Source organism: Rhinopithecus roxellana, chromosome 17 (assembly GCF_007565055.1).
Source record: "Rhinopithecus roxellana isolate Shanxi Qingling chromosome 17, ASM756505v1, whole genome shotgun sequence".
In the NCBI taxonomy this organism is placed as follows: domain Eukaryota; kingdom Metazoa; phylum Chordata; class Mammalia; order Primates; family Cercopithecidae; genus Rhinopithecus; species Rhinopithecus roxellana.
Window position 1 is genome coordinate 22,734,436 of NC_044565.1, and position 27,006 is coordinate 22,761,441.

The window sequence follows — 27,006 nt, forward strand, 5'->3', positions numbered from 1 at the left end:
AGCTTGAATTAACACCATGGAAGAAAGCATGATGAATGAGCACACACACAGACACACAAACACATATACCCCATTCACACTCAAATAGGAATCTCCGGTAGACTCAAAGAATACAGCTGGTTTGCCATTTCAGAATGAAAGGCTGCACTGTCTCACCCTGCCCCCAAAGTCTAACCTATCCTACCTTAACTGGTATAAATGGGTAAAAACTATTTCTGCAATTCCTTGCTAAAAGGAATCAAATGGATCCCTTTAACATGTACACATAGTTCCATTATAATGCAATGCAGGTAACACTAACGATTTCAAGAACATTGTCAAAATCAGGGCACACATCCTTCCGTTAGAAATGGCTGGGAGACAGCTGAGGATAAATTTATGGAATTACAAATTATGGGAATACTAGACTAAGTCAAGAATGGTTAACATGTAGCCATTTTTGCCAGCTATTCTAGAGTTCCTTCACACATAAACTTGATGCTGCATTCCGAAAGAGGTACCTCCAGGTTGTCACTACAGAGTAAGGCTAGGATCCTGCCAACCTTCCTTCATCCTTCTTCTAGTTCATAATAGGAAGGTGAGTCATTTCATTCATTCATGATTTGTTTTGTTTTTTTGAGACAGGGTCTGGCTCTGTTGCCTGGGCTGGAGTGCAGTGACACGATCTTGGCTTACTGCAACATCTGCCTCCCGTGCTCAAGTCATCCTCCCATCTAAGCCTCCCAAGTAGCTGGGACTACAGGTGTGCACCACCATGCCTGGCTAATTTTTGTATTTTTTGAAGAGACGAGGTTTTGCCATGTGGCCCAGGCTGGTCTTGAACTCGTGAGCTCAAGCGATCTGCCCACCTCAGCCTCCCAGAGTGCTGGGATTACAGGTGTGAGCCACCACACCCCATCCATTTCATTCTTATTTGGTGAGATTGTCACAGTCTTGGCTGAAACTGAAGAAGAAACTGTTTACAGCTACAAAGGAAGCAATTAAAGTTAACATGATCATTCATCATGCACTTATTGATATGCTCAAAATAGGGGAATGTCAAGTAAGGAAAAGAAGTGGGAATAGGAGCAAGGGAGGTAAGTCAGGAAGACTTCCAGGGACTTGAACAAAAACAATTCCCAACCACATACTACTTTTTCTTTTCTTTTTTTTTTTTGAGACGGAGTCTCACTCTGTCGCCCAGGCTGGAGTGCAGTGGTGTGATCTCAGCTCACTGCAAGCTCTGCCTCCCGGGTTCACGCCACATACTACTTTTTCTTTTCAAGCATTTTGAAACTCTTCTTTTCCTTTATTGATGTTTTCAGTAACAAATTTGCAAGTGTTCTTGGTGGTTAAAAAAAACAAAACAAAACTACAAGTATCAGCTGAGAAACAAAGAAAAAACTAAGAATTTAAATTAGATGATTCCATTTAAAGTTTTCAGTGTTTACTCCTTCAGGTGGAATTGGAACATTAGAATTCAGGGGTGGTTTGGACATTAACAAGGTACTCCTGCCTCCTCAGAAGCTATAGTCTTTTCTGCAGCTCTCTTACGTACTTCTCATCAAAATAATTTCAGTCCCACATTTCTCGGATAAAACCACATCTGTGTTTTTATCCAGCAACCATTTCACAGTTGACTGGCATGTGTTCTCCAATTTCAATTCTGAACACACAACAGAGAATCACACTTTTCTTTATTAAAGGGACCCAAATGATTTTAAGTTGTATTCTTCCTCCTAGAGAATAGAGGAGCATCCTTCTCTAATTTCCTATAATAAAATTTCCTATGTGATATACTGCATATATATTATATCTGATATATGTTTCAATTATTTTTCTTTATGGAAGCAAATACAGAATTTCCATTGTCAGATCACTCTGATGATTATAATCTGCTTTCATTATGCATCAGTGAAATGTCCACCAAGTAGTTGAAAACACTGATACACATGTATTCTAAAACTTACTAAATAAATAATGGGCCAGTAAGATACCAGTATCTTTCTAGAACGTTTAGAAAGAGATCTTAGTTGCCAGAGAAAACTCAGATACAACATGGGCCTGTAAACACATACACTCTAGTCTACAAATATGACACTTTTCAACTCAATAATAAGTGGGCCCAAAACAATACAGGGTGTATGACTTAGACTCCCTAGGTGCTGCTCAGCAGCTGCCTCAGCATCAAATTGTGTTCATCCCATTTTCTAATCTAACCAAGCACTTGGATCTAAAGGGCTGTGTGTGAGCCCAAGAAAATGATATATTAAATATTTTTCACCACATATGACATCATTAATTCAATACTGCCTGTTAGTCAATTAATGTGGATTCTTTCAGGGTTCATCAATGCATGTGTGGCTTGATGGTTTATGAATAAATACATTCTGGCTCAATGCTTCCCACTGAAATGAAAGGTCACAAGTGCTATGTTCCCTATCAAATGTGTAAAGCAAAAACACAACAAACGAAAACAACAAAGTACAGTCGCTTGATTATATAGTCATGCGCTGCATAACAACGATTCCATCAATGATGGACCACATATACCATGATGGTCCGATAAGATTATACCGTATTTTTACTGTACCTTTTCTATGTCTAAAATGTTTGGATACAGAAATACCATTGTGTTACAACTGCCTACAGCATTCAGTACAGGAACATGCTGTACAGGTTTGTAGCCCAGGAGCAATAAGCTAGACCATATATATAGCCTAGGTGGGTAGAGGCCGTACCATCTAGGTTTGTGTTAAATACACTCTGTGATGTTCACACAATGACAAAATCACCTAAGGATGCATTTCTCTGAATGTTTCCCTCATCATTAAGCGGGGCATGACTATTTTTTTTCTCTTTAAGGAAATAAGACCCAACTGTAATAAAGTTGGCAGAATCTAACAGCTACTAATAATTAATGTAATCCACAAGTCAAAATTTTTTCATGCATCACCAAAAAAAAAAAAAAAAAGTAATTTGCATGTGTTTGCATCCATTTCTGTATTCAAAGAAGGTATGTAGACCCATCACGTCACCAGTGACAATTTTTTTTTTTTGAGACAGAGTTTTGCTCTTGTTGCCCAGGCTGGAGTGCAATGACACAATCTTGGCTCACTGCAAACTCTGCCTCCCTGGTTCAAGCAATTCTCCTGCCTCAGCCTCTGTAGTAACTGGTGCCACCACGCCTGGCTACTTTTTGTATTGTTAGTAGAGACAGGGTTTCACCATGTTGGCCAGGATGGTCTCAAACTCCTAACCTCAAGTGATCCACCCACCTCAGCCTCCCAAAGTGCTGGGATTACAGGCGAGAGCCACTGTGCGTGGCCTCCAGTGAAAAATTTAAAAAGGATACAAGCTCATGCTCGACAAAGTATTCAACTATGCAGTAAAATCACCATGATTTTATTCTGATTTGCACCTTGGGAATTAAAACAGTCACTTGATTAGAAGGGAATTATCAAATAACCAAAGGAAAAACATTTTGCTGGGCTGTTACAGAGATAATCCTGAATATTTGGAAAGGGGAATTAGAATGACCTCTTACTTTAAGAATTTCTGGGCCAGGTGTGTAATCCCAGCACTTTGGGAAGCCAAGGTGGGCGGATCAGGAGGTCAAGAGTTCGAGACCATCCTGGCCAACATGGTGAAACCTCGTCTCTAGTAAAAATACAAAAATTAGCCAGGCGTGGTGGTGCGTGCCTGTAATTCCAGCTACTTGGGAGGCTGAGGCAGAATCACTTGAACTCGGAAGGTGGAGGTTGCAGTGAGCCGAGATCGCGCCACTGCACTCCAGCCTGAGAGACAGAGCAAGACGGCATCTTGAAAAAAAAAAAAAAAAAAAAAAAAAAAAAAGAATTTCTGAGTTGGGGTGAGAAACATCCCTGAATATTTCTAGCCTCTTAGCTCATGTTTTTGAGAGCTTCACTTGATAATGACCATGGGAAGAATCTGGGGTGCAAAGTTCCACGTGCATTAGCCAAAATTATTCATTCAACTAGAAAGACAATTTTGCATCCACTAATACCTAAAAATCAGAAATGAGAATTGGGAAAAAGCATATTCTTAGAATAAACATTTAGCATCCACCAAAGTGAAAGACATACCTGTATGACACAATTGAGACCTTAGTTGGAAAACCAAACCTTGGCACAGTGCCAATTATTTATCTTTTAATCTGGACATTTGAAATAGGTGGAAATCAACCAAAAAAGGAAAAAGTGTTGAAAAGTAGCTGCTCATATTTTACTGCCAATATTGCTCAACTTTAAAGAATATCACACCTAATTAACTGCAATACAATTGGGCATTCAGACTTGATTCTTAGATGGATTTCCAATAATTTTCAAATCATTGATCTGGCTTGGTAAGTAACTCCAAACTTCTACAGCTAATGGAAAAATCACTTAACTTTTGCTAGAAGTGACAGAAAGCATTCAAGCTGAAACCTAATGCAGCAGTTCTTTCCATTAAGTTGAACTGCCTTAGCAGAAATCTTCCCATTGAGATACAGGCTTTATTTTTATTATTGTATTTTTGGAGACAGGGTCTCACTCTGTCACCCAGGCTGGACTCACGACTCACTGCAGCCTCGAACTCCTGGGCTCAACTGATCTTTCCAGCTCAGCCTCCTGAGTAGCTACAGGCATATGTCACCATACCCAGCTAATTTTTTTATTATTTTATTTTTCAGACTCGCTCTGTTGCCCAGGCCGGAGTGCAGTGGTGCAAGCTTGGCTCACTGCAACCTTTGCCTCCTGGGTTCAAGCGATTCTCCTGCCTTGGCCTCGTGAGTAGCTGGGACTACAGGTGTGCACCACCACGTCCAGCTAATTTTTTGTATTTTTAGTAGAGACGGGATTTCACCATGTTGGCCGGGCTAGTCTCAAACTCCTGACCTTGTGATTGGCCCACCTTGGTCTCCCAAAGAGCTGGGATTACAGGCGTGAGCCACTGTGCCCAGCCTTTTTTTTTTTTTTTTTTTTTTCTTTGTAGGGACAGGGTCTTGCTGTGTTGCCAAAGTTGGTCTTGAACTTGAACTTCCTGGGCTCAAGTGATCCTCCCGCTTCAGCCTTCCAAAATGCTGGGATTACAGGTGGGTGGCACTGCACCTGGCCAGCTTTAAGGCACTAATAATAAAGGGTATGAAAAAAGCTAGGAAGGCCGGGCGCGGTGGCTCAAGCCTGTAATCCCACACTTTGGGAGGCAGAGCTGGCGGATCAACAGGTCAGGAGATCGAACCATCCGGGCTAACATGGTGAAACCCCGTCTCTACTAAAAATACAAAAACTAGCCGTCGACCTGGCGGCGCCTGTAGTCCCGCTACTCGGGAGGCTGAGGCAGGAGAATGGCGTGAACCCGGGAGGACGGAGCTTGCAGTGAGCTGAATCCGGCCACTGCACTCCAGCCTGGGCGACAGAGTCGAGACTCCGTTCAAAAAAAAAAAAAAAAAAAAAAAAAAAAAGAGCTAGAATAAGTCAGATCTTTCCAGAAATAAAAGACAGTTTAAAAAAAAAAAAACATCAGTTAACCTGTCTGGCCTATTTCAACATCTAAAGAGGACAGAGAATGTAAAAGTTCTCATGCCTCCATGATTCGGGTCTTTTCCATTCTCCCAAACACTTATTCCCATGTCTCAGCTTTACATTTCCTCAAAGGGCAGCAGAGATTTGGACACAACAACAACAACACAACAAAACAACCCTGAAACAAGCAAGCCTAGTTTGTAGCCTAGTCGTATGATGAATGAATTCCCTAATGCTGGCATTTGGCTCACATACTCAGAGGCCGGAACTGTAACAAGGTGTTCTTTTCTAGTGTTGTGAGGGGAAAATGTATAAGGAACATTAATGTTTCACAATCAGGTAAATATACTTTGTTAATAGCAAAACAGGAAATTTTGGAGAGAAAAAAAGATTACTCTGAAACATCATTTCCAGCAGGATTTTCCTACACCTTCCAATGTATTCCATTTTGCCAGGAGAAGAAAACTAATTAAATAAAATGAGGTTCAAGTCAGTTAGGTGAGCAAACACCAAAAAACGAGTGATTTGATTGTGGAGGCAGGCATGATGGGGCAGGATTTCCCTCAAGTAGAAATGCTTCCTGTGCACACACACGCATACATGCACACACAAACCTGTACACTCATACTAATTTCAAAAGCATGGATGTGCGGAAAGCCCTGCCAGCATGACTAGATAATGAGGCGTTATCCCATCTGCCTGTATCTCTACATAGGTTCTGACGTACATTCCACACCCACAGACACCCATGCACAAGGGCCAGTCTGGCTTGCACACAGATTCAGAAACAGATCCAGAGACTCCTAGAGCTTCTGCTTCTACAAGAATCATTAGTAACTGCAGGATTATACTTCCTGTTGATGTGCAGGGTTTTCATCTTGCTCTTCTTTCCAGACATCTCCCCTTTTCAGGAGTACTAAATCTTAATTTAGTGGAGGGACTAATCTTGATTCTTCGACGGGCATGACTTAGAACAGGAGCTACGGGAATTAAAACTAGCAACAATAGGGCCCCTTTGGGATTGGGGTGAAGAAGTATTTCAGGATTTAAAGTTTCTGGGGGTGGGGGGAAGCAGAGTTCTTGGTGGAAGTGGATGACCTCTGTGAAGGATATGAAAATGCCTACAAGTCCAGAAATCAATATAAACAAACTAACAACAACAACAAAAAGAACATAACTTAAAGGGGCTTCAACTAAATATCACTGCAACTGAGTTTGTTGACTCAAGAAATTCTGCTCTGACGCAGGGAATTGAAAGATAAGAACTGATAATATTTCTTCTTCGGAAGGCTCAGCTGGGAGTGCCGTGGCAGGTATTGAGGGTGGGACAGAGACAGAGGCTTGAGGCTCAGGTTTTGCTCCTACGGTTTCTTGCCTGATTTTGAAGGGAAGGGTGCTAAAGCAAATGGATCAGCAGCTGGCAGCTCCGTAGTCCTGGAAGAAAGGGATATGATAGAAACAGACCCAGCTATCGACTGCTTGTTGGTCTGTGAAACAATTTTGTAGGCAGCAATGGGCTGGGCTTCTGGACTTGGCTCATCTTCTGGACTATAGTGACGGGAATACTTGGATAAGGACTGGGGGCGGAATGGTTTGCCAGCCACGGAGCCTGAGACAGCTTCTTTCTGGAGCTGAGGTCCTTTGTTTCTGTCATTAGGATGACCCCCCGATTCCAGGCAGGATCCCCTGGGAGAGATGCTGTCCAGATGGTCTGCTGCTTGCACAGAATGGGAGAGGAGGTTAGATTGTTGCACAAAACCAGCTGTGGAATACTGAGCTTGGACAGAGGTGTACACAGCTCTCTCACGGCCCGAGGGCACGGGGATGTCACCTGTCTGACCGAGGAGACCGGTCTGTGCAGGTAGCTCCTGGGAGGTGCTCTGGATAACTGTTAACTCCTCCATGCTTTTCTTCTTAGTGAAAGGAGCTCTCAAAAACACGTCCGACTCCTCTGGCTGGGAAGGAGCCACACTGCTCTTGGAGACAAATGGGGCTTTGGAGAAAATGTCCATGTCATCATTTGGAACCCTGGAGCTCCTAAAGGGAGCTATGGCAAAAACATCTGGCTCACTGAGCCCATCAGTGGCTGGCTGAAACTGATTCTTTCTTCCACCTTGCACTGTCTTTGCTTGCTCAGTAGAGACCTCTGGTGGAGCGAATGCAACGGCTCCTCCCAGCTTCCCCTGGGGGGACCTGCAGCTCTCATCTTCTTCTTCAGACTCCATAAGGAGAGGCCGAGACCCACTGCAGTCCAGCATATCTCCTTCAAGGTCAGTCCCTTCCTCTTCGCTACTGTGGAATGAGCTGTTGCTTGAGGGGCCATCTCTGGCCAAGTAGTCAGATTCTAAGTTGTTCTGAGTCTTTGTGCCAGGTACCCTGGAGGGGTCTGGATACAGGGGAAGGCCTTTAACGCCCAGTGATTCTTTAAAGCGCTCTACAGTTATTACAGGACAGGGACTGGACTCTCTCTGGAGACCTAGAAAGGCATAAAATGCAGAATTAATGTGTAGGTCAATTCAACTCTATTTGGAACATTTAATGGTCAACCCGCGGCAAAAACATTGTGGGACCAAATAATAGATGTTGAAAATGCAAAAAGGAAAAACATAAAAATAAAAGTCAGGCAAGGAAACTGCACACAAACTGGAACACAACCAACCACTGTCTCACGTTTTGGAACATGATAGGCACGACGTACAGGAAAGGAGATGAAGATGTTAGGCACACAGACATTCAGCGTTAACTATGCAATGCTCCTACACACAGGGCCAGGCACGGACACCTGCTCTACCTGGCACTGGCTCATTATGGAATGAAAACAAACCCAGTCATTCATCTCCACATATACCATGACAGTTTTGGATTATGTAGAAACACTGTCTGGGGATGACTCAATTCAGAATCTGGCATGTGGCCATCTGCGCCACATGCAGAGGGACAAACTCTGAAAAGAAGCAGAATGTGGCTGCTTGATAAATGCAAGTTTACTTGATGACTTACATCATAAGCACTACTCAAAGAGCACAAGAGTGCCCCAAATATTAATACTGAAGGTACCTTCTGAGGGGAGCATACAGCATCAAAATCAGACCAAATAAATCACCTTCAGTTGGAGTTGCCCCAGAATTTTGTTTTCAGTCTTCTAAGTTCATAAAGATCTCCTCTGCTTAAATGAATCTGTCATAAAGTTATTTAAGCAGAAAGAGTAAAATGCATGGGTCATTACAGAAGCATTAGCAAACTCCAATATACTAGTCTATTTCTATCTAGGTAGAGGTGCCTCAGGGTGCTCTGGCTTTTAAAATCAAATAGACAATTATCAGAATGCAAGAGAGCTTACCTTCCAAGAAATATTAGCAGGTTAGGAGTATGTCATTGGGCACATGTTAGCAAGAGGGCAGGAAAAAGGCATATGTAACTAAGCAAGAAGAATCCAGAGAAAAGGTGGTTGGGGGTAAAGGTATCATTTCACCATGGGCTCAGTAAAGAGATACTACTGGAGTTGCCCAGCCCACCAGGATAAGAATATTAGATACAATGATTTGGAGCCATAGATGACCCAGAACCTCTGTAGAGATGGAACTCAATGATCCCCTTCCCATACTGACCCTTTCCCCTCCTATGCAAACCATTAGCTAGCAGAAATTTCTGCCAAAAATTATCCCCTGCTAAAGTTTCTGCTTGAATTAAGCACACAGACCACAGGAGAAGAGGCATTAAAATCAGTTTATTGGGAAACCAGTCACTTAAGAGACATTACATTGTAAAGAGAATGTAGAGAGAGGTCTGAACATTTTATAAGATACTGTACAAAAATACTATGTTTCTCTGAATCCTATAACTTTTTAGCAGTGCTTCTTTTTAAACAGTTCTGACCTTAAATATTGTTTTCAGAAACAAAACAAAAATGTGTTTGTCCTCCATTTTTATTTTCCTTTCTAACAGTTTGAATGCATTCAGTGAATTCCAGATTGGAGCGTTAAGTTAAAGTCTGTACTGCTGCCAAATGGCTTTCTGAATAGTATTTGAAGAATAAGATTTTGAAGAGAATAAATTTTTCCTTGCATTATAATTTTAATATGTGCAGTTACATGGTGATATGAAAGCATCAGCAGGAAATAAACAGAATACCTTCTCCCTTGCAATTTATGTGGACAGACATAATCCTAGTTTCTCAGGCAAGTATATTGATACTAGATTTGTCTTAGTGATACCAAGATGATAATTTCTGGGAGGAAATTCAAATAAAAGGGAGAAAAAGAAGTTTTCCAAAATAAGGTTTGCAGAGCCTTAAAGAAGGACAAGAGGGCCCTAAAACTCCTTGAACCACCTTCCTCACGTAGTATCCGTTGGACAAAGTTTTCAGTTGCCAAAACAAAAGCACAATTTCTCATCTTCCAAAACTACCTTGAAAGTTAATGTTATTAAGCTTGTTCTGCAGGAGAGCAAAATATCTCTTAGGAAAAAAAAAATGGAAAACTTAGTCAAGCCAACGACCAACTCTGGCATCATACAGGTCAATAATCCAATGAACATTAGTTTGAACAGAATCAGTGTTTTTTGGAAATTTAAACTGAATTCAGTCAAAACAATTTGTGCACAGAGACTGGCAAAAAGCAGCTATCTATTGAACCAGGGGCACTTTAGATGCCTGCAGTGTGAGATTATGTTTTGAGAACTGGGAAGTACCAAGGGGTGTGTGTGTGCCCATATCCAGAGTTGGAGAGGATGGAAGAACATGTCTAACCCATCAAAATTATTTGTTAAAAAGTGGGTTTTTGGTCAAGAACCCACTTGGAAAACCTTCCAACTCTGAGCGTATTCTATGACCTTCATGATGAGTAATAGGAAAATCAGACTTAAAATTCCAACAACTTTGAATAATTTACAAAATCAGTCACAAAAACACCAGAATATCAAGTTTGAAGGGAAAATTAGTCTCCTGTCCTTCAAAACAAGGACGAGAGCTATTTCCTATCTTTCTTTCAGCATCAAGAGGCTTTGCAGGAATGTAGACGTACACTTAAAAGGGTTCTCCTGAGAAGGCCAAGTCCCTTAACCTTTCTATTCTTGTTAGAGGAGGCATGGTGTGGCCGAGGTGGACAGCAATCACACTTTGCAACTCTCCGAGCCTGGAACTCTGAAGGGCAAAGAAATGCCAGAGAATATGGGGGAAATCCAGACCTCCACATTCCCTTAAGGAATTCTGGTGGTGGTAGCACCAGAAACAAGGTAGTCAAGAGAAGGAGAAATTCCAAATAGAAACAGAAGGTAACCATTAAATCTTGTTGGCAGATCAAAGTCTTTGAGTACGTGAATGTGTTCTTACAGAGAAAATGTGTTTTCAGGGTGAACAGTTCCTTTATATGAAGGTAGCATTGTGCCAACAAGAAAATGTGTTTGAAGCAGTCTCTCTACTAGCATTGAAGGATTTATACTAACCTAACCACATGCCTTGGCCCAGTTCCTTTGGTAACCAATGGCATGTCACAGCAGATACCCTGTGGCCACAGAGCTCGGTAAACACTGCCTGTTGTACCTCAGGGGCTAAATAAAGCCCAGGGCCTGGCTTCATAGTCTATACAGGGTCTTACTTATCATGGAGCCTAAGGTAGGGTTTTGTTATAATTCCCTCAAACTGGGTCATGCCTCTTTTTATTTTGGTTTCACACATAAAATTAAGCAAGAAGTCAAAACACACTTCTTTTTCTTGCTCCGATGTAGGACTGTGTGCCAGGTTAGGGATGTTGACACGTTCAATATGGGTTAGTCCATATTAGTCTATTTTGAGGCTCCAAATTATGTAGATTTCAGCAAGAACTCACATGCTTCAGGGAAGAGAAGGAGTTCCTAAAATACCTGATGACTTGGCAACTATCCTCACCAGCTCCCTATTCACTTCCAAAGCAACCCAAAGTGCTGAATCATTTAGGATGGGTTTCCCCTGGAAATTCCATCTGATTGACATACTGAAGGTCATCAGAATGCTCCCTACAGAATCAAAATCTGAAGACTTAAATGTCAGGCTGGATATTCCTTAATGAAATACATCATGCACAACCAGAAGTTTACTTTTCCTCATACCAAAATCTGAAATAACAGTTACAGGGAGTATCAAAGATATAATTCTTGCCAAAAACAGAAAGTGAAGACTTGGAGTATTGAGAAGAAGCCTTCTCATATATTGTTAGTAAAGAGAAAGCAAACTATCCCTTCACAAGAACTTGGAAATGCAGCAGCAATTGAAACGTAAAATCTCAGAACCAAACTAGGGAAATCAAGAGACGTACATCAAACTAATAAATACCATGACCTTCTAGCTCACATAATAAAATTAAGCATTTGGTTCCACCATATATTGGGTAGCTGCATTAAAACCCACGACTGGGACACGAGGGACCTGATGGAAGCCAAAAATGGCCAGCTGTGCCTCTCAGGCCAACGAGGCAATTAAATGAGTGAGCTTTCTCATTGGGGATAAAATTAATCTTGCCAACACAAAATGTTTAATTAAGTTGGCCTGGGTATATTAGGGATTAAGTTAGAGGAGGAGGCTGCAAACCTGTGCTCCATTTTACAACCCTGTGTCTGGACATATCAAGCATAGGCTGGCAGGCGTCTTATTCTCCTTGACCACAGGGGTTTTATTCTCTCGGGTAGCCATGATTCATTAATACGTCCTCAGCGTGTAGCTATACTTTCCCTGTGCCCAGGTACTTATTGTCACTCAATACTGTGATTAAATCTTTTCTGCAAAAAAGTGGGTTTTCAGCTCAGGAAAAGAGCAACTTATTTTATTTACATCTCTAAATATCATGCTCCCATTTGAACAGATAAAAGTCTTTATTTTCCCTGTATGTTTATATAAGAAATTTCTTTACAGACTTTTTTTTATACAATACTTGTGCAGCAATGTTCAAATTTCACATTTTTACTGTGCATCTTCATGTACAACTGTCTGCTTTGTCGTCTTGGGAAGGACGGGTTAAAGACTTATGATAAATACACATCCACATGACAAAGGAGAGTGCAACAGGGCAGAGTAGAATACTCACAGGAAAAGAGTAAATTCAGGACACTATATGAAAGTGTGAACCAAGAAAGTGTCTTTCATTCTAGCAACTACCACCATTTGGTAACTCTTTGCATAGGTTAGCATTACCCAAGGAGCCTCCCTATCCCATATTAATGAAAGGAAATCTGGGAGAAGCAAAAGAGTTTTCTTGTTATAGATTTTCTGGGACTCATTCTGATTTAAGAAACCTAAGCATGTGCAACTTCAGAAACATTACTAGTGTGGAAAAAGAAAAGGCTGACTTTGTGTTGATAAAATTATAGCCTTTAGAGAGGAAGAAAAGATAGCTTTGCAGTATCTGGAGTGTTTCAGGAAAGATTCCATTCTAAATATTCATGTGATGGTTTTTCTGTTCTGCCAGGCAGCCTCTAATTTGCTTAACCCGGCACACTGGGCAATCCTGTCATTTTCATCCCAAAGCTCAAAGTTGGTGGCTATAGGAGCCTGATAATCTTACAGACTGCGAAGGTTAAGGACTCTGGGAAATCACAGAAAAATCTTATCAAGAGAGACTGTATTTTGACCCCAGGTATCTATAGCATGTATTTATTCAGCTGAGTGCAGATCCCTCCACATCACAGGCTGTCAGCCCCAGAGATCCCTTCATTCCCATAGCACTGCTGAAGGCAGAACTGTTCCTGACCTGGGGAAGGTTATATTGGTTGATCAATTATCTGTCAGCAGAGTAGGAAATAAGTATTCAAAACAAACAAAAGTATTAATAACAAAACAAATATTACATCTTGAGAAAAGTAGGTTCGTTTCTTGGGTTTGTTTTTCCACAAGTATTAGCAATCCAAGTTCTGTAATTCTAATTCAGGAAAAGTAAAGTCCAATATCAAATAGCACTGAACAAAGTGACAACTTCTTTCAGAGGCGTTTTAATACCCATATCTTTCCATTTTTTAAACCATTCTAAAGACTAGGGAATCAGAGAAGTTTCCTTATTCAGAAAATTAAAGAAATTAAGTCTTAATCATGTTCACTTTCTACTATAAGGTCCTGAGAATTTTTTGTGGATTACTCTTTTCTACTGTCTTCAACAGTAACCATTCTTCATCTTACAGGGTGGAATTTGCTTTCCGGAAATGGTTAAATGTTACTCAGAACCAAGAGTAGTAGAAAAGGTAGATAAAGAAAGAATACACTTTCAGATGCTTTCTCAAAGTTATACTAATTAAATAATATAACTGATTTTCTTACACCTCATTACCTCCCTTGATATTATTTCTAAGGAGAGGAGTTTCAAAAATAACTTTAAGGATGGCAGCATCACTAGAATAAGTATTAACTTCTTAAGTAAAACTAGATGACATTGAAGGGAACAACACTTAATTAGATGTCAAAATTCTGATATGTCTGCTAAAGAAATCATTAATTATAACAATTATAATCATACTTAGAAGTGTCCACTTAAGCCTCATCTCCTCTGAGGTATGTATTTTCGAAAACATTGGGACTCATTTGAATGTTGTAAAGGGAAAAATCAATTTGTGATGTTTTCTGCTATAGTTATTCCTCTTACATAGCTGGAATAAAAGCAAACCAGAAACATATGCTTATAGTATTTGCCCGTTTTAAACTGGTAGATCCCTGATTATACATTTAAAAAGAAATCTTCTGAGACCATTTTATTAGAATAGGTAGGTGTGTGTGGACGCATGTGTTTCTGTAATACTTAAAAAGGAAAATAGCTCTAAGACTATGATTTAGGCTTCTATTCAGATAATCAAGAGAAAGCAAGTTAGTAAAAGCCCATTATAATTCTTTAAAATGTAAACACTGCTACCATAATAGCAGGAACTACAGAAGATAACTGAAGAACATCAGGATTATATAAATCCTTCATAGCCCTTCTAAACATAATAATATATACTTAGGTCCCTATACTTCTATAATCTTAAAGACCATCTAGTCCAAACCTATTGTATAACTCTAAGGAACAGCAGCTCTGAGAGGTGAAGTGCCTGCTGAAAGTCACTGAGCCAGTGGCTGGCAAGGGCCAGGATGAGATCCCAGGTGGCCTGTCCTGCCCAGGCCTCTTCTCCCCCGACCCTGTTCAATCCAGCTCAGGTCCCACACCTGTAAAATGAAGAGGATGGTGGACTAGAGGATGGTCTCAAAGGTCCCTTTGTAGCTCAGGCTGTGATTCCACAGGTACTAGGCCACTATGCTCAACTCAAATAAACTCTTTTAGCTCAGGGATGATGCTCTAAACCAAGGAAGGCTACATTTACCAAAGCACTCATATGTGTTCCTTAACAGAAAAATAGTTCTCCCCTTTGAGGAGGCCTTACTCTAAATAAGCCCAAGACGATTTCTTGTCATTATCTCCCTCAGGCTTCTACTACCATCTCTGGCTTCTAGTCTGCTCATTTTCATTAACTGCCTCCATTAAGCTTTACTGAGCCAAATGACTAGATAGTATCTCTCTCTCTCTCTCTTTTTTTTTTTTTTTTGAGACGGAGTCTCGCTCTGTCGCCCTGGCTGGAGTGCAGTGGGGGGATCTCAGCTCACTGCAAGCTTCGCCTCCTGGGTTTACGCCATTCTCCTGCCTCAGCCTCCAGAGTAGCTGGGACTACAGGCGCCTGCCACCTCGCCCGGCTAGTTTTTTGTATTTTTTAGTAGAGATGGGGTTTCACCGTGTTAGCCAGGATGGTCTCGATCTCCTGACCTCGTCTCCTGACCTCGTGATCCGCCCGTCTCAGCCTCCCAAAGTGCTGGAATTACAGGCTTGAGCCACTACGCCCGGCCTAGATAATATATCTCAATGTAATCATGGGTAATGCATGAAAAGAACAATTTAGAGATACCTAATTTCTAAACTGTATTATTCATAGTTTCAATTAAATTGAGAAACTAGATATTTCATTATATTTTTAACATGTATATATGAAAAAAATCAAATATGAAAACATAGAACTCAAACATTATTCTTATTTAAAAATAAACATTTCCTTCATTAATTTATACATTCTTTCTATGTCCAGGAAAGAGAATACAATTCTGACCTGCAGCAATTTTCCTGTCCATAAAGGGGTAAACCAAGTCCTATTTTCACTGCTATCCAACCACAGAGAGCCCTTCGTGGATATCTTTTGCTTTTTAATCCTCGGCAGGAAGCTTGTGCCTCTCTCAGTTTTAGAAATGATCTGTTATTCATCTAGAGGCCTTTACCTAGCTCATCTTGTTTCAGCCAGCACGGGAAGTATTCAGAGACAGAAGGAAGGCTGCAAGATTCAGACTTTTCCTCCAATGCCTTTCAAAGGCTGCTCGCACATTCCTAGGGTCAAACCTTGCCCTCCAGAATGCAGTGTTTTATAGACTGTTGTTGCTGTTAAACGTTTTTCCCCCTTAAAGTGCAAACATGAGGAAGAAGAAACAAAAGTACTAGATAGCAAAACAAGCAAATGGACTTGGAATTTTATTTGTACAAATCTGATTAACTGAGAGTTTCCCTTTTGATGATGGACAATGGCACTAGAGGAAGAGAACAAGAGTGGGGCTCTCTGTGCCCACTTCTTTTCAAAAGGGTGATGTTATAAAAGTGCTTTCCACATAAGGAAATAAAATACACTTTAATGAGTAAGTGGTGAGTAAGTGATAATACAGAGGGTGACCATGAGGCATGTTGTCATGTTAGTGCAGGGCCTTTATTTATTTTATGAACAATATCCTAAAGTTAATAAAGAACTATGCTTTGTTTTATAATTTTTTTTTTAATCTAGGAAGCCAAGGAAAACCAACTGAACATATTCCATTGGCTGCAGCCTTCAATTTAAACATCAGAAAGAAAGGTAAGCTGGGCACACCCAGATTGTGTCCAGTTTGTCAGCACACTTATTTCTGATTATCTGAAAATAAACAACATGCTTATTCTAGAGACAGAGGACCTGCTGAAAGCTTATAGCAACACACAAGTCTATTCAAAATGATTCCATATGTTACACTGTAGGATTGTTGTGTAGTTATACAAGGGGAAGAGATCAAAACCCTGTACAGACACCTGATATCAGACTTGAAATGCCAAGTGGAAACAGAACTCTTCAGCATCTTCATTTATACACAATTTACAATATTTGATTCAAAATAAAAATCACAAGAAAAATACATCTGTTTCTGCTACAATTCCTTCCCCTCCCCATCCTCCCCCCACCCCCGCCCCAGTGAAAAGTCTTCTAATAAAAGGTATCATATTACCACCACTGTCTTGTTTTGGTCTAATTCTGAGATCCCACTTGGAACAGTTAACATGAAAAGGAATGGCAATACTTGGGATTTTTATAACGTACACATTTTATCCAAGGATCTCAAGTACTTGCAGTCACGTCTCCAGATCTGAGAAATCATGGTTCAATGGAAGCCAGAAAGCTGGACGAATGCTGGGCAGGTTGCATGGGGTGTAAAATCCCTTGGCTAAGTCTATGATCAAACAAGGTCAAAGTTGGTTGGCTAGAGCTGGGCTCAATTTCTCTTCTCAAATGTATACTACCAGTCAGTAAGTTTTACCCTTTCTTAAACCACACACCCATCTCCAGGCTCATGCCTAGAGTTAAGACCAACTGAAGTAGCCATGTCCTCATGATAATGCATCAGGATAAAAAGCAAAAACAGGGAAATACATTCATCAGCATCTGGCCAAAGGAGACAGGGGTTGGGAGAATTGATTTGGGAGGCCATTCCTAGCAAGAACGAGACAAAAGTGTCAATTCACTAGTTTCAGTTACAGTTAAGCTTTTGGTGGAGTCGATTCCAGCAGAGGTGAAGCTCATGGCATCTAGCGCTTGATTTAAGATAATGCTATTGAAGAAGGGTAATGAGAAAACACAGCAAACTAACAAGGAGGAACTGGCCAAGGAATATCTGGAGGGCCAAAGTGATTTTCTTTCCTTATCATTTCTACAGGAGAAGGCAAGGGGTAGGAGAAAAGGGCTGGAGGGCCCCTTATTTGCACATTTTTTTTTAAAAAAATCATTTTTTTCATAACTCCGTAATGAAAATGTATTTTACGGTATGAAGGTTACAGAACTGCATCTGCTACTGGGTCACGGCTACAGGTCTATGAGCTGATCCACCAGCAGTAAAGACCTGGCTAGGTTGGGAAGACTGGACTCAGAGCTCCCACTGCTGTTTCTAGAGTGCCCACCTGGAAGTGGAGAGATAGGAATTCAGTACAAAACATAGAGGGTTAAGGTTTAGATGTGCAGAGCAAGCAAAGAAGAAAAACCAAACCAAAACCAAAACCAAACCAAAACAAAAAACAAAAAAATCAAACCCTAGAGAAGCAGTATTTTACATTTGCAAACCCTTACATGTTGATTTTGAAACACATACATTAGCTGTCCACCACCTCCCACCAGAAGCTCAGGCACTCTGTGCACACCACAGTTTAGGCAGGACATCTTGCAAAGAGTCCTTGCAAAAGTATTTTCAAATCAATACTTTTTTTTGGGTTGAGAATTGCTGGCTATATACCAACTTCCTGATAATATCAAGCCATCTCCCTTTGATAAAGTAAAAATCAATAATTTTTGCTTTGGGGAGAAACTAGTTATTAAGATACTGCAATAAGAACATGCTTTAAAAAATAAATAGATGGTCCTATGGCAATTTAGTGTTTTATGGCATGTTCAAATGATTTTCATCCATCAAAGTTGAAAAAGGATGCTCCATGAATGTCAGAAAGATGTGAATGATACCAAAACACAGCTGTTAATCTCTTTGGGAAAAATATGTATTACGGATTATTCTAATCATGATAAAAAATGTGATGTGCTTTTGATATATACCTTCAGGTTTCCACTGACTGAAGATCATTTTGCTTTTGGCTTCATGGTAAAAACTAACTTTTGGCCAACTGTTAAATACTTCTCTCTAAATAAACACCATGGTCAAACTTTAAAGATACCTATCTCTATCTATCTGTACTGGTCCAGCCTACAATGATTCTCATTACTTCCAATGTCCTTCATTAAATGTTGATGCTTTTCTTCCCCCTTGCAGATTAGGTGCATGACTATTTTGAAGAGAACTGAGGCCAAGCTCTTCTCTTTTCCCCATCCTTTTTCTTACCTTGTGGGTTTTTGGTTATCAATACAGGAATAGGGTCAAACTCATCTTCAGCCACCTTGTCCGAGCCCTCAGGGACATCAAAACCTGAGATGAGATTACTATCTTCTGCAGCTTAATACAGAATGCAAGTACACAAGCAGAAACAACAGAGGTAGAGATTAGCAAATGAGAGAATGCGAAAGAGGCACAAAGATCTCAACTGTACAGCCCTGTTATTTCCAAAGGTGAAAGTACTCATCTTTCTGAGTTGAAATAAAAGTAGCAAAACTGGAAAATATAGAGATACAGAAAAAAATGCTTTAGAGTTGGTCATGTTAAGACTTTTATAAATGATTAGGGAGAAGCGTTCTTGGAAGAATTATAATATTTATAAGGCATTAATTATAATTATTGTCAGGTATCTCTTCAATGTCACTAATCCACAAAGGCATAGGAATAAGTCACTTGTCTTCACTGGGGGAACAGAGGCCTAACAATATTTGAAAAACTCAAAACCGGGATGGCAGCGGGAGCCGGGGGGGGAGGATGAAGAGAATTGGTGGCTCTCTAAGAAGTAACCACTGTATACAAGGCAAACAAAATACTGCTGGAAGGACTCACTGCACTGTGACTGGGGAAAAAAAGACATTGAAACAACTCAGACGCCTTAGGGAATGTTGAGGCACAAGATTACACGTACCGAGGCCTCAAGTAGAAGGTTTGTTAGAATAGTCTTCTCCATTCTAATTAAAGCTATCCTACCCGCAAGCAAGTGCTAGCTGAGCACCTATTTTTTTTTTTTTTTTTTGAGACGGAGTCTTGTTCTGCCACCCAGGCTGGAGTGCAGTGGCCGGATCTCAGCTCACTGCAAGCTCCGCCTCCCGGGTTCACGCCATTCTCCTGCCTCAGCCTCCCGAGTAGCTGGGACTACAGGCGCCCGCCTCGTCGCCCGGCTAGTTTTTTTTGTTTTTTTTTTTTAAGTAGAGACGGGGTTTCACCGTGTTAGCCAGGATGGTCTCGATCTCCTGACCTCGTGATCCACCCGTCTCGGCCTCCCAAAGTGCTGGGATTACAGGCTTGAGCCACCGCGCCCGGCCTGAGCACCTATTTTGCAAATGATGCTTCTCTGTAATTCTACATTGCTGCTGACACACTCCTGCCAGACATCACTGTCTAAATAGGTAACTTCCCTCTACATAATCTATAAAAACATAATCATTTTAATGTTATCGGGGTAAAAACAAAAACTCAGCTATTACCATTGCAAACCACAGGGGTGATTATTTTTAGTCATCCTGGGGAGTCTTCCTTCTTGAATTTTCTCCTGAAGGGACTTAAGCTCTTCCTTTTCTATGCATTTTCTCTTTCCAGAAGACTATTTTCCCTACCCAATCACAGAAAGTTCAGTAACAAAGTAAACCAGGCATTGAGCCTGACACTGTCACAAACTACTCATTGAATAGAATCTGATTCAAGCTACCTCTGTCCAGCAGGATTTCAGACCACTATTAACCCAAGACTAAAAAATGAAAATGGTAGATTAGAAAGAGAAATCCAGTAACCAATCATTACTTGAAGGTGAACTTCTACAAGTTCAAACTTACAGGACTGACTTTTGAGGAAAGATGCTTATTTCTTTATTGCAGTCATCACTATGCAATAACTTTGAATCAGATATGATAAAACTATTTTACATTCTAAGGCTAACAAGCATCATATTGATCATTATAGGCAGACAGTAGACAGTCACTTCAACCATCTACTAGAATTGATTGCAAAGGTACCTAGCTCTTAAAGGTAACATGGAATATCTGCATCCTATGTTCTCGCCAGAAAGCAATACTTTCACCAATCGGTTGTCTAGGTCTTTTTTTAGATTTAATTTTATTTATTTTTAGTACCTGTCTGCTATCTTTTTTTTTTTTTTTTTTAAGACAGAGTCTTGCTCTGCTGCCCAGGCTGGAGTGCAGTGGTATAATCATGGCTCACTGCAGCTTTGCCCTCCTGGCCTCAAGCAATCATCCCACCTCAGCCTCCCGAGAAGCTGGTACCATCGGTGCATGCTGCCATGGCTGGCTAATTAAAAAATTTTTTTGTAGAGACTGAGACTCCGTATGTTGTCCAGGCCGGTCTCAAATTCCTGGGCTCAAGTGATCCTCCCACCTCAGCCTCCCAAAGTGCTGGGATTGCAGGCCTGAGCTACCACACCTGGCCTATTGTCTAAGTCTTAGTAAATATTCTCACTGAGAGGTATTATAACACAATATGTAGAAGTACAAACTCAAGTTTTCCATATAAGGAGGTAGTTTTAAAACTTTACTAGTAAAGACTTTTGATAAGAAAAACTCTCAAAAGTTGTTTAGTTCTTTCCCCTCTAAGGACACATGTGGGCCTGAGAAGAAGAAAGCATTTACCTTTATGGACTGGAGCAGAGATTGCTGTGGGGGCAAACTCTTCCAGAAGGTCAGTAGTAGGGTTAGAGAGCAGAGAACAATCAAGCAGGGAATCTTCCCCGGTGAGAGAATCTGAGTCCAGATTAACAGCATCCCAGGTCAGTGATGGCATTAAGTGGCACACACAACAATATCATGAGATTAGATTTTAGCCTTTAAGTTATTGCATTTACACATTACACATACAAGCCAAAGTGGGAGAAAGAAAACTAAAAGAAATCTGTGAAGCCTTCTGGATTTTCATCTATAGAAACATGTCTTTCTAGATTCCTCTTAACATTAATATAGAAATAGAAGATAATTTTTTGCTCAGAGGTTGCTGGTTAAACAGGTCTGTGATTTGGATGCTGAGTTAACTTTAGCGCCTCAGTTCTTAGTGAATGCCATTTGGGAGAAAAAACTTTACAATTAGACTTTCACTTAAAGTTTCCCTAAACACTCACTGAAAGAAGTTATCATAGGACGAAGTATCCAAACTGATTAGGAGAGGGTTGCCTCTGGCTTATTATTAGCAGAATGCGACAAGATTAAACAGTACCTTCTAGAACTCAACCAGGTTCCCACCCACAATACTTCTTACTAGTATTCTTTACATTGAAATTGGCCTTTTGAACATGATTTTGATTTCAGAAAACCAAGACAAAAACTCAAAGTTTTTTTTTTTTTGAGATGCAGTCTGGCTCTGTCGTCCAGGCTGGAGTGCAGTGGGGCGATCTTGGCTCACTGCAACCTCTGCCTCTGGGTTCAAGTGATTCTCCTGCCTCAGCCTCTCGAGTAGCTGGGATTACAGGCATGCGCCACCACACCCGGCTAATTTTGTATTTTTAGTGGAGATGGGGTTTCTCCATGTTGGTCAGGCTGGTCTCAAACTCCCGACCTCAGGTGATCTGCCCACCTCAGTCTCCCAAAGCGCTGGGATTACAGGTGTCAGCCACCACACCCGGCCTGAGTTTAAGCATTTTAACACAGGGATTGTTTTCTGAGAAAGTTTTCTAGGAGAAAACATTCAAATGAGGACAAGGAAAATAAATCATATTGCCTTTGGAGGTATTTTTTTTTTCACCTGCATGAATTTATCCACACGTTTCCTAGGCTTCTAATTGTTTCTATCCAAGTTTGAAAACCAGATACTTTTATCAAGGGAATTATGGACCGGAAAAAAAAAAAAAAAAAAAAAAAAGGGTTACCAAATCTGTATTTGTGGGCAGTTAAGAAATTCTATTAAGACTGTTAAGACTGAATTTTGAAATTAGGGTACAAGCAATATTTGACCTAGGGAAGACTTCAACTTTGCCTACAATTTAACAGCAAATTACCTATACAAGATTAAAGCACTATGCTGGGAACAGAACATCAATATATAGAAGATGAGCTCCATGGCCATCACTGACATTGGTAGACTGGAAAGATGCACAGCAATCTGGAGGGTTAAGGGTGTCCTTACAGCTCGGTGGAATTCTTTAATTAAGGACATAGAGGGATCCCGCCACCAGTGAAAAGAATCTTGAATAAAGAAATACTGTAACCAGAGAAAGCCCAGAGATTACTCCACAGAGAACATGGCTCCAAAAAGTACTCAGTTCTTTAGCAAGGAAATATATCCCTCAACATCCAGAAGCTGGGGCTGTAACAATTCAGAGTGTCCATTTCACGAGGAACTACCTGGGCTGCAAAAGAAGCCCGGGATCGACCAAGTCACGTGAAAAGACTGGCTCAGAGGTTCACCGCACCGACCAGTCCCTGCAGCTGCAGAGACCCCTGACTGACCTGTGCGATTCGAGGTCACAGATTCCGTTTGAGATGGGAGGCGCTGGGGAACTGGGGGCTCCAGTCCTGGGATGAGACTCTCAACAGCAACATCAGCTTTTTCTTTCGTAACAGAGCATTAAGAAGAGGAAAGGGTAAGGGAAAGGGAGTCAGAAGGTTCTTTAGGAAATTCTGTGAAGCTTTCTTCTTTTTTTAAATTCTCATTTTTTGAGATGGTGTCTCGCTCCTGAGCTCAAACGATCTCTCCCACCTTGGCCTCCCAAAGTCCTGGGGTCACAAGCGTGAGCCACAGCACCCAGCCGTGTGAAGGCTTTCTTTTAACAGGTCTCTAAAATGCCAGTCTCAGGCAAGGTGGAAAGAACAGTAAGTTCCTTTATTTCTGCTGCTCTGAATGTCTCGGCTTCACTGAGCATGCGTGTGCAAGGTCAAACACTGCGGCCAGTCTCACTGATGATGGGTTCTCATAAACAAATTCGGAATATAAGCCGCTCAGCAAACCTCTTCCATGTCAGGAGAGATGGGTTGAAAGGCACCTTAACTTTTTCTGGTAATTTCGCTTCTATTAAGGGATAAACCTGGGGGCAAATATCCTCCGTGCCATGTGAAGGCCATTAATCCATCTCAAACCCCATCCCAGGATGTAGCTGGGAGGCCTTTTACACCATGTGACACCCCTCAGCTGCAGGCCTACCTCTATGCAAGGTCATGGCACTTCTGAGTTCTAGGACTTTCTGCCCAAAGGCATTATTAGGTGTCTCATGATTGGACCCTCCTGAAGTACAAGGGCCTTGAACATTTTGCAAATTTTGCCTGCCTTGCTGTTGGAACACAGGGAAATGTGAGACAGGAAGCAGACCAAGCCCCTGCCCTGGATTCTATTTATGGGGCTTAACCAGTGGGCAAAATGTTTTCTCAGTTACTGATACTTGGTATATACATGGACCTTATAAAATTTTTAAAATTTTGTTAAGATGGGTCTCTGTCACCCAAGCTGGTGGGCAGTGGCATGATCAGGGCTCACTGCAGCCTCAAACCCCCTGGTTCAAAGCGATCTTCTGTCTCAGCCTCCCAAAGAGCTGGTAGCACAGGTGTGTGCCCCCAAACCTGGCTAATTAACAATTTTTTTTTTTGTAGAGATAGGGTCTTCCTATGTTTCCCAGGCTGGTCCCACTGCAGCTGGATGTACATGGGCCTTCTAAAGAAGAATCTGGGCTGGGCATGGTGGCTCACCCCTGTAATCCCAGCACTTTGGGAGGCTGAGGTGGGTGGATCACCTGAGGTCGGGAGTTTGAGACCAGCCTGACCAACAAGGAGAAACCCTGTCTCTATTAAAAATATAAAAAGTAGCCGGGCGTGGTGGTGCAAGCCTGTAATCCCAGCTACTCGGGAGGCTGAGGCAGGAGAATCGCTTGAACCTGGAAGGCAGAGGTTGCGGTGAGCCGAGATCATGCCACTGCACTCCAGCCTGGGCAACAAGAGAGAAACTCTGTCTCAAAAAAATTAAATAAATAAAAAAATAAAAAAAAGAAGAAGAATCTGCTAAATTTCATTAAGTTCAGCAAAGGTAAAGTCTAGTTAGAAACCAACTTTTTGAAGTTTTTCTTTTTTTTTTTTTTTTGAGACGGAGTCTTGCTCTGCCGCCTAGGCTGGAGTGCAGTGGCCGGATCTCAGCTCACTGCAAGCTCCGCCTCCCGGGTTCACGCCATTCTCCTGCCTCAGCCTCCCGAGTAGCTGGGACTACAGGCGCCCGCCACCTCGCCCGGCTAATTTTTTTGTATTTTTTAGTAGAGACGGGGTTTCACCGTGTTAGCCAGGATGGTCTCGATCTCCTGACCTCGTGATCCGCCCGTCTCGGCCTCCCAAAGTGCTGGGATTACAGGCTTGAGCCACCGCGCCCGGCCAACTTTTTGAAGTTTTTCTAACTAAATGTGAAACTTTTCACATTCCTCCTCATTCATAAGAGATCTACTTTAGAAATCTCAAGATATCAAGAAAGGCAAAAAATAGAGCTGTACCCCTGAAACGCAGGGAAAACACTTCATTTGGAGTGATACAAGTGACATTAAATAGCTTTGGCTTCTGGGGTGGCAGGGCTACTCCCCGGGGACTGGTTAACTAGGTACTTGTCATTCTTGAAACAGGCACACATATCATGCATGACTGAAGAAACAGAGATGATGACTTTACCAATTACAGCATCGGAAGTGCTACCAAAAGGATCTGTCATAGGCAAGAGGTCAGGGAGCAGAAGAGAAGTGTCAGGAGATTTGAGTCCCTCAATTAGTTTTTCTACGTTGGGCAGAGAGACAAAAAGAAAGCAAAAATGTAATGAGATATTAAAGCCAGCGGATCATTCACTATTCTCTATGCAAACACATTTTAGGGGGGTCAATATTTGGTATAGATTCACCATAAAAATTAATGCTATTAATATCTTGTTAACAACAGGCTTTCAAAATTGGAAGTTTAAAAATGATTACTTCCTGGCCAGGCACGGTGGCTCAAGCCTGTAATCCCAGCACTTTGGGAGGCCAAGACGGGCGGATCACGAGGTCAGGAGATCAAGACCATCCTGGCTAACACGGTGAAATCCCGTCTCTACTAAAAAATACAAAAAACTAGCTGGGCGAGGTGGCGGGCGCCTGTAGTCCCAGCTACTCGGGAGGCTGAGGCAGGAGAATGGCGGTAAACCCGGGAGGCGGAGTGAGCTGAGATCCGGCCACTGCACTCCAGCCCTGGCGACAGAGTGAGACTCTGCCTCAAAAAAAAAAAAAAAAAAAAAAAAAAAAAAAAAAAAAAAAAAAAAAAAAAAAAGATTACTTCCTCAAGTGAAGTAGTCACTTTGTAAGGCATTCAAGATGCTGCCCTGGGTGTGTCTGCTTGTTTTTATTTGAGGTGTAATTTGCATAAAATAAAAGTCACCCATTTTAAGTGTACAACGTGGTTAGTTTGGACAAATGTATACATTCATATCATTACCACTGAAATGATACAGAACATTTCCAAAACCTGAGAAAATTCCTTCATACCCCTTTACAGTCAGTGCCTTCCTCTTGCCACAGACCTTGGTAACATTTTACAGATCTGCTTTCTGTCCCTACAGCTTTGCCTTTTAAAGAATTTCCAGTAAGTGGAACCATAGAGTATGTAGTCTTTTGAGTGTGGTTTCCTTCCTGTGGCATAATGCCTTTGAGAGGAAATTCATCTGTGTGGTAGCAAATATCAATAGTTTGCTCTGTTTTTCTGCTGAGTCCTGTTCCATCGTATGGCTGTACCACATTTTGTTGATCTATTCACCAACTGATAAACATTTGGTTGTTTCCAGTTTTTAAGCCAGTAAAAATAAAGCTGCCATAAACATCTGCATATAAATATTTGTACGTTCATTTTCCTTCCTGGGCTTAGTTTTGAATCTCTCTCTCTTTTGGGGGGTTGGGGGGGGACTTTATTTAGGAACAGTTTATAACTCACCAAGATAATCAATTCAACCACACCTAAGTTGACTTCAACGATCATTTATTGTCTGCCAACTGCGCACCTGTGACATGCTGGCAGTCATATTATTCCATGGTCAAATCTCACAACATTCACTTAAGCCCGAAAATGGATTACTCTTGATGTCTTCTGGCCAAGAAATTAAAGGATGCCAGAGCCACCAGACTTGTCACACCTGGTAACTTAAAATGATTCTTTTAGCCCTGATCCATCAAGAACCCTCTATTTACCTTTAAGCTATTAAAGGTAAAGCATTAACTCGAAACAAAATAATGAATCATAGAATCTTACAGGACGAAGGGAATTTAGAGCTCATATTTCCTGTTAAGAGGAGACTTAGATCACATAAATTCTGTAACTTGCCCAATTAAAGGCATGTCAACAATGTTCTTTTAAACCATGGAAATGTCATTAAGATAACCAAAATTAAAATGTTTGTTTGAGAAAAAGAAGTGACTTAAAGTCCAAGAACATGTATATAACATTGTAACAAATCTGTATTCTTCTAGGCCATTTGGGAATTGAGATAAGCAAGAAATAAGTTGATATTCATGGAAAAACAGGAACCAAATTTTAGGTGATCTTCGATTTAGGTGATGTGTAACTACACAGGTCAAACAAAAGGATGGATTTCAGAATCTTGGCAAGATAATTTGCTTTA

The 27,006-nt window shown here is 41.2% G+C and overlaps 1 protein-coding gene across 14 annotated transcripts in view; it reads right to left on the minus strand.

The window, feature by feature from the left end:
- Positions 1-6,032: 6,032 nt before the first annotated feature.
- AAK1 (AP2 associated kinase 1) overlaps positions 6,033-27,006 on the minus strand; it is a 182,025-nt gene continuing 161,051 nt past the window's right edge. For 4 of the 14 annotated variants that reach the window (XM_030920851.1, XM_030920852.1, XM_030920849.1 and 1 more), the window contains 5 exons: positions 25,038-25,139; positions 22,851-22,952; positions 21,045-21,155; positions 18,652-18,762; positions 6,033-7,980 (listed from right to left, as the gene is read on the minus strand). In XM_030920851.1, coding sequence (XP_030776711.1) covers positions 6,866-7,980; positions 18,652-18,762; positions 21,045-21,155; positions 22,851-22,952; positions 25,038-25,139 — 1,541 coding nt within the window. In that variant the 3' untranslated portion in view covers positions 6,033-6,865. Of the gene's footprint in view, positions 7,981-15,990; positions 17,726-18,651; positions 18,763-21,044; positions 21,156-22,850; positions 22,953-25,037; positions 25,140-27,006 lie in introns of those variants that run through there. The other 10 variants (XM_010367628.2, XM_030920862.1, XM_030920855.1 and 7 more) reach the window with 6 other exon arrangements.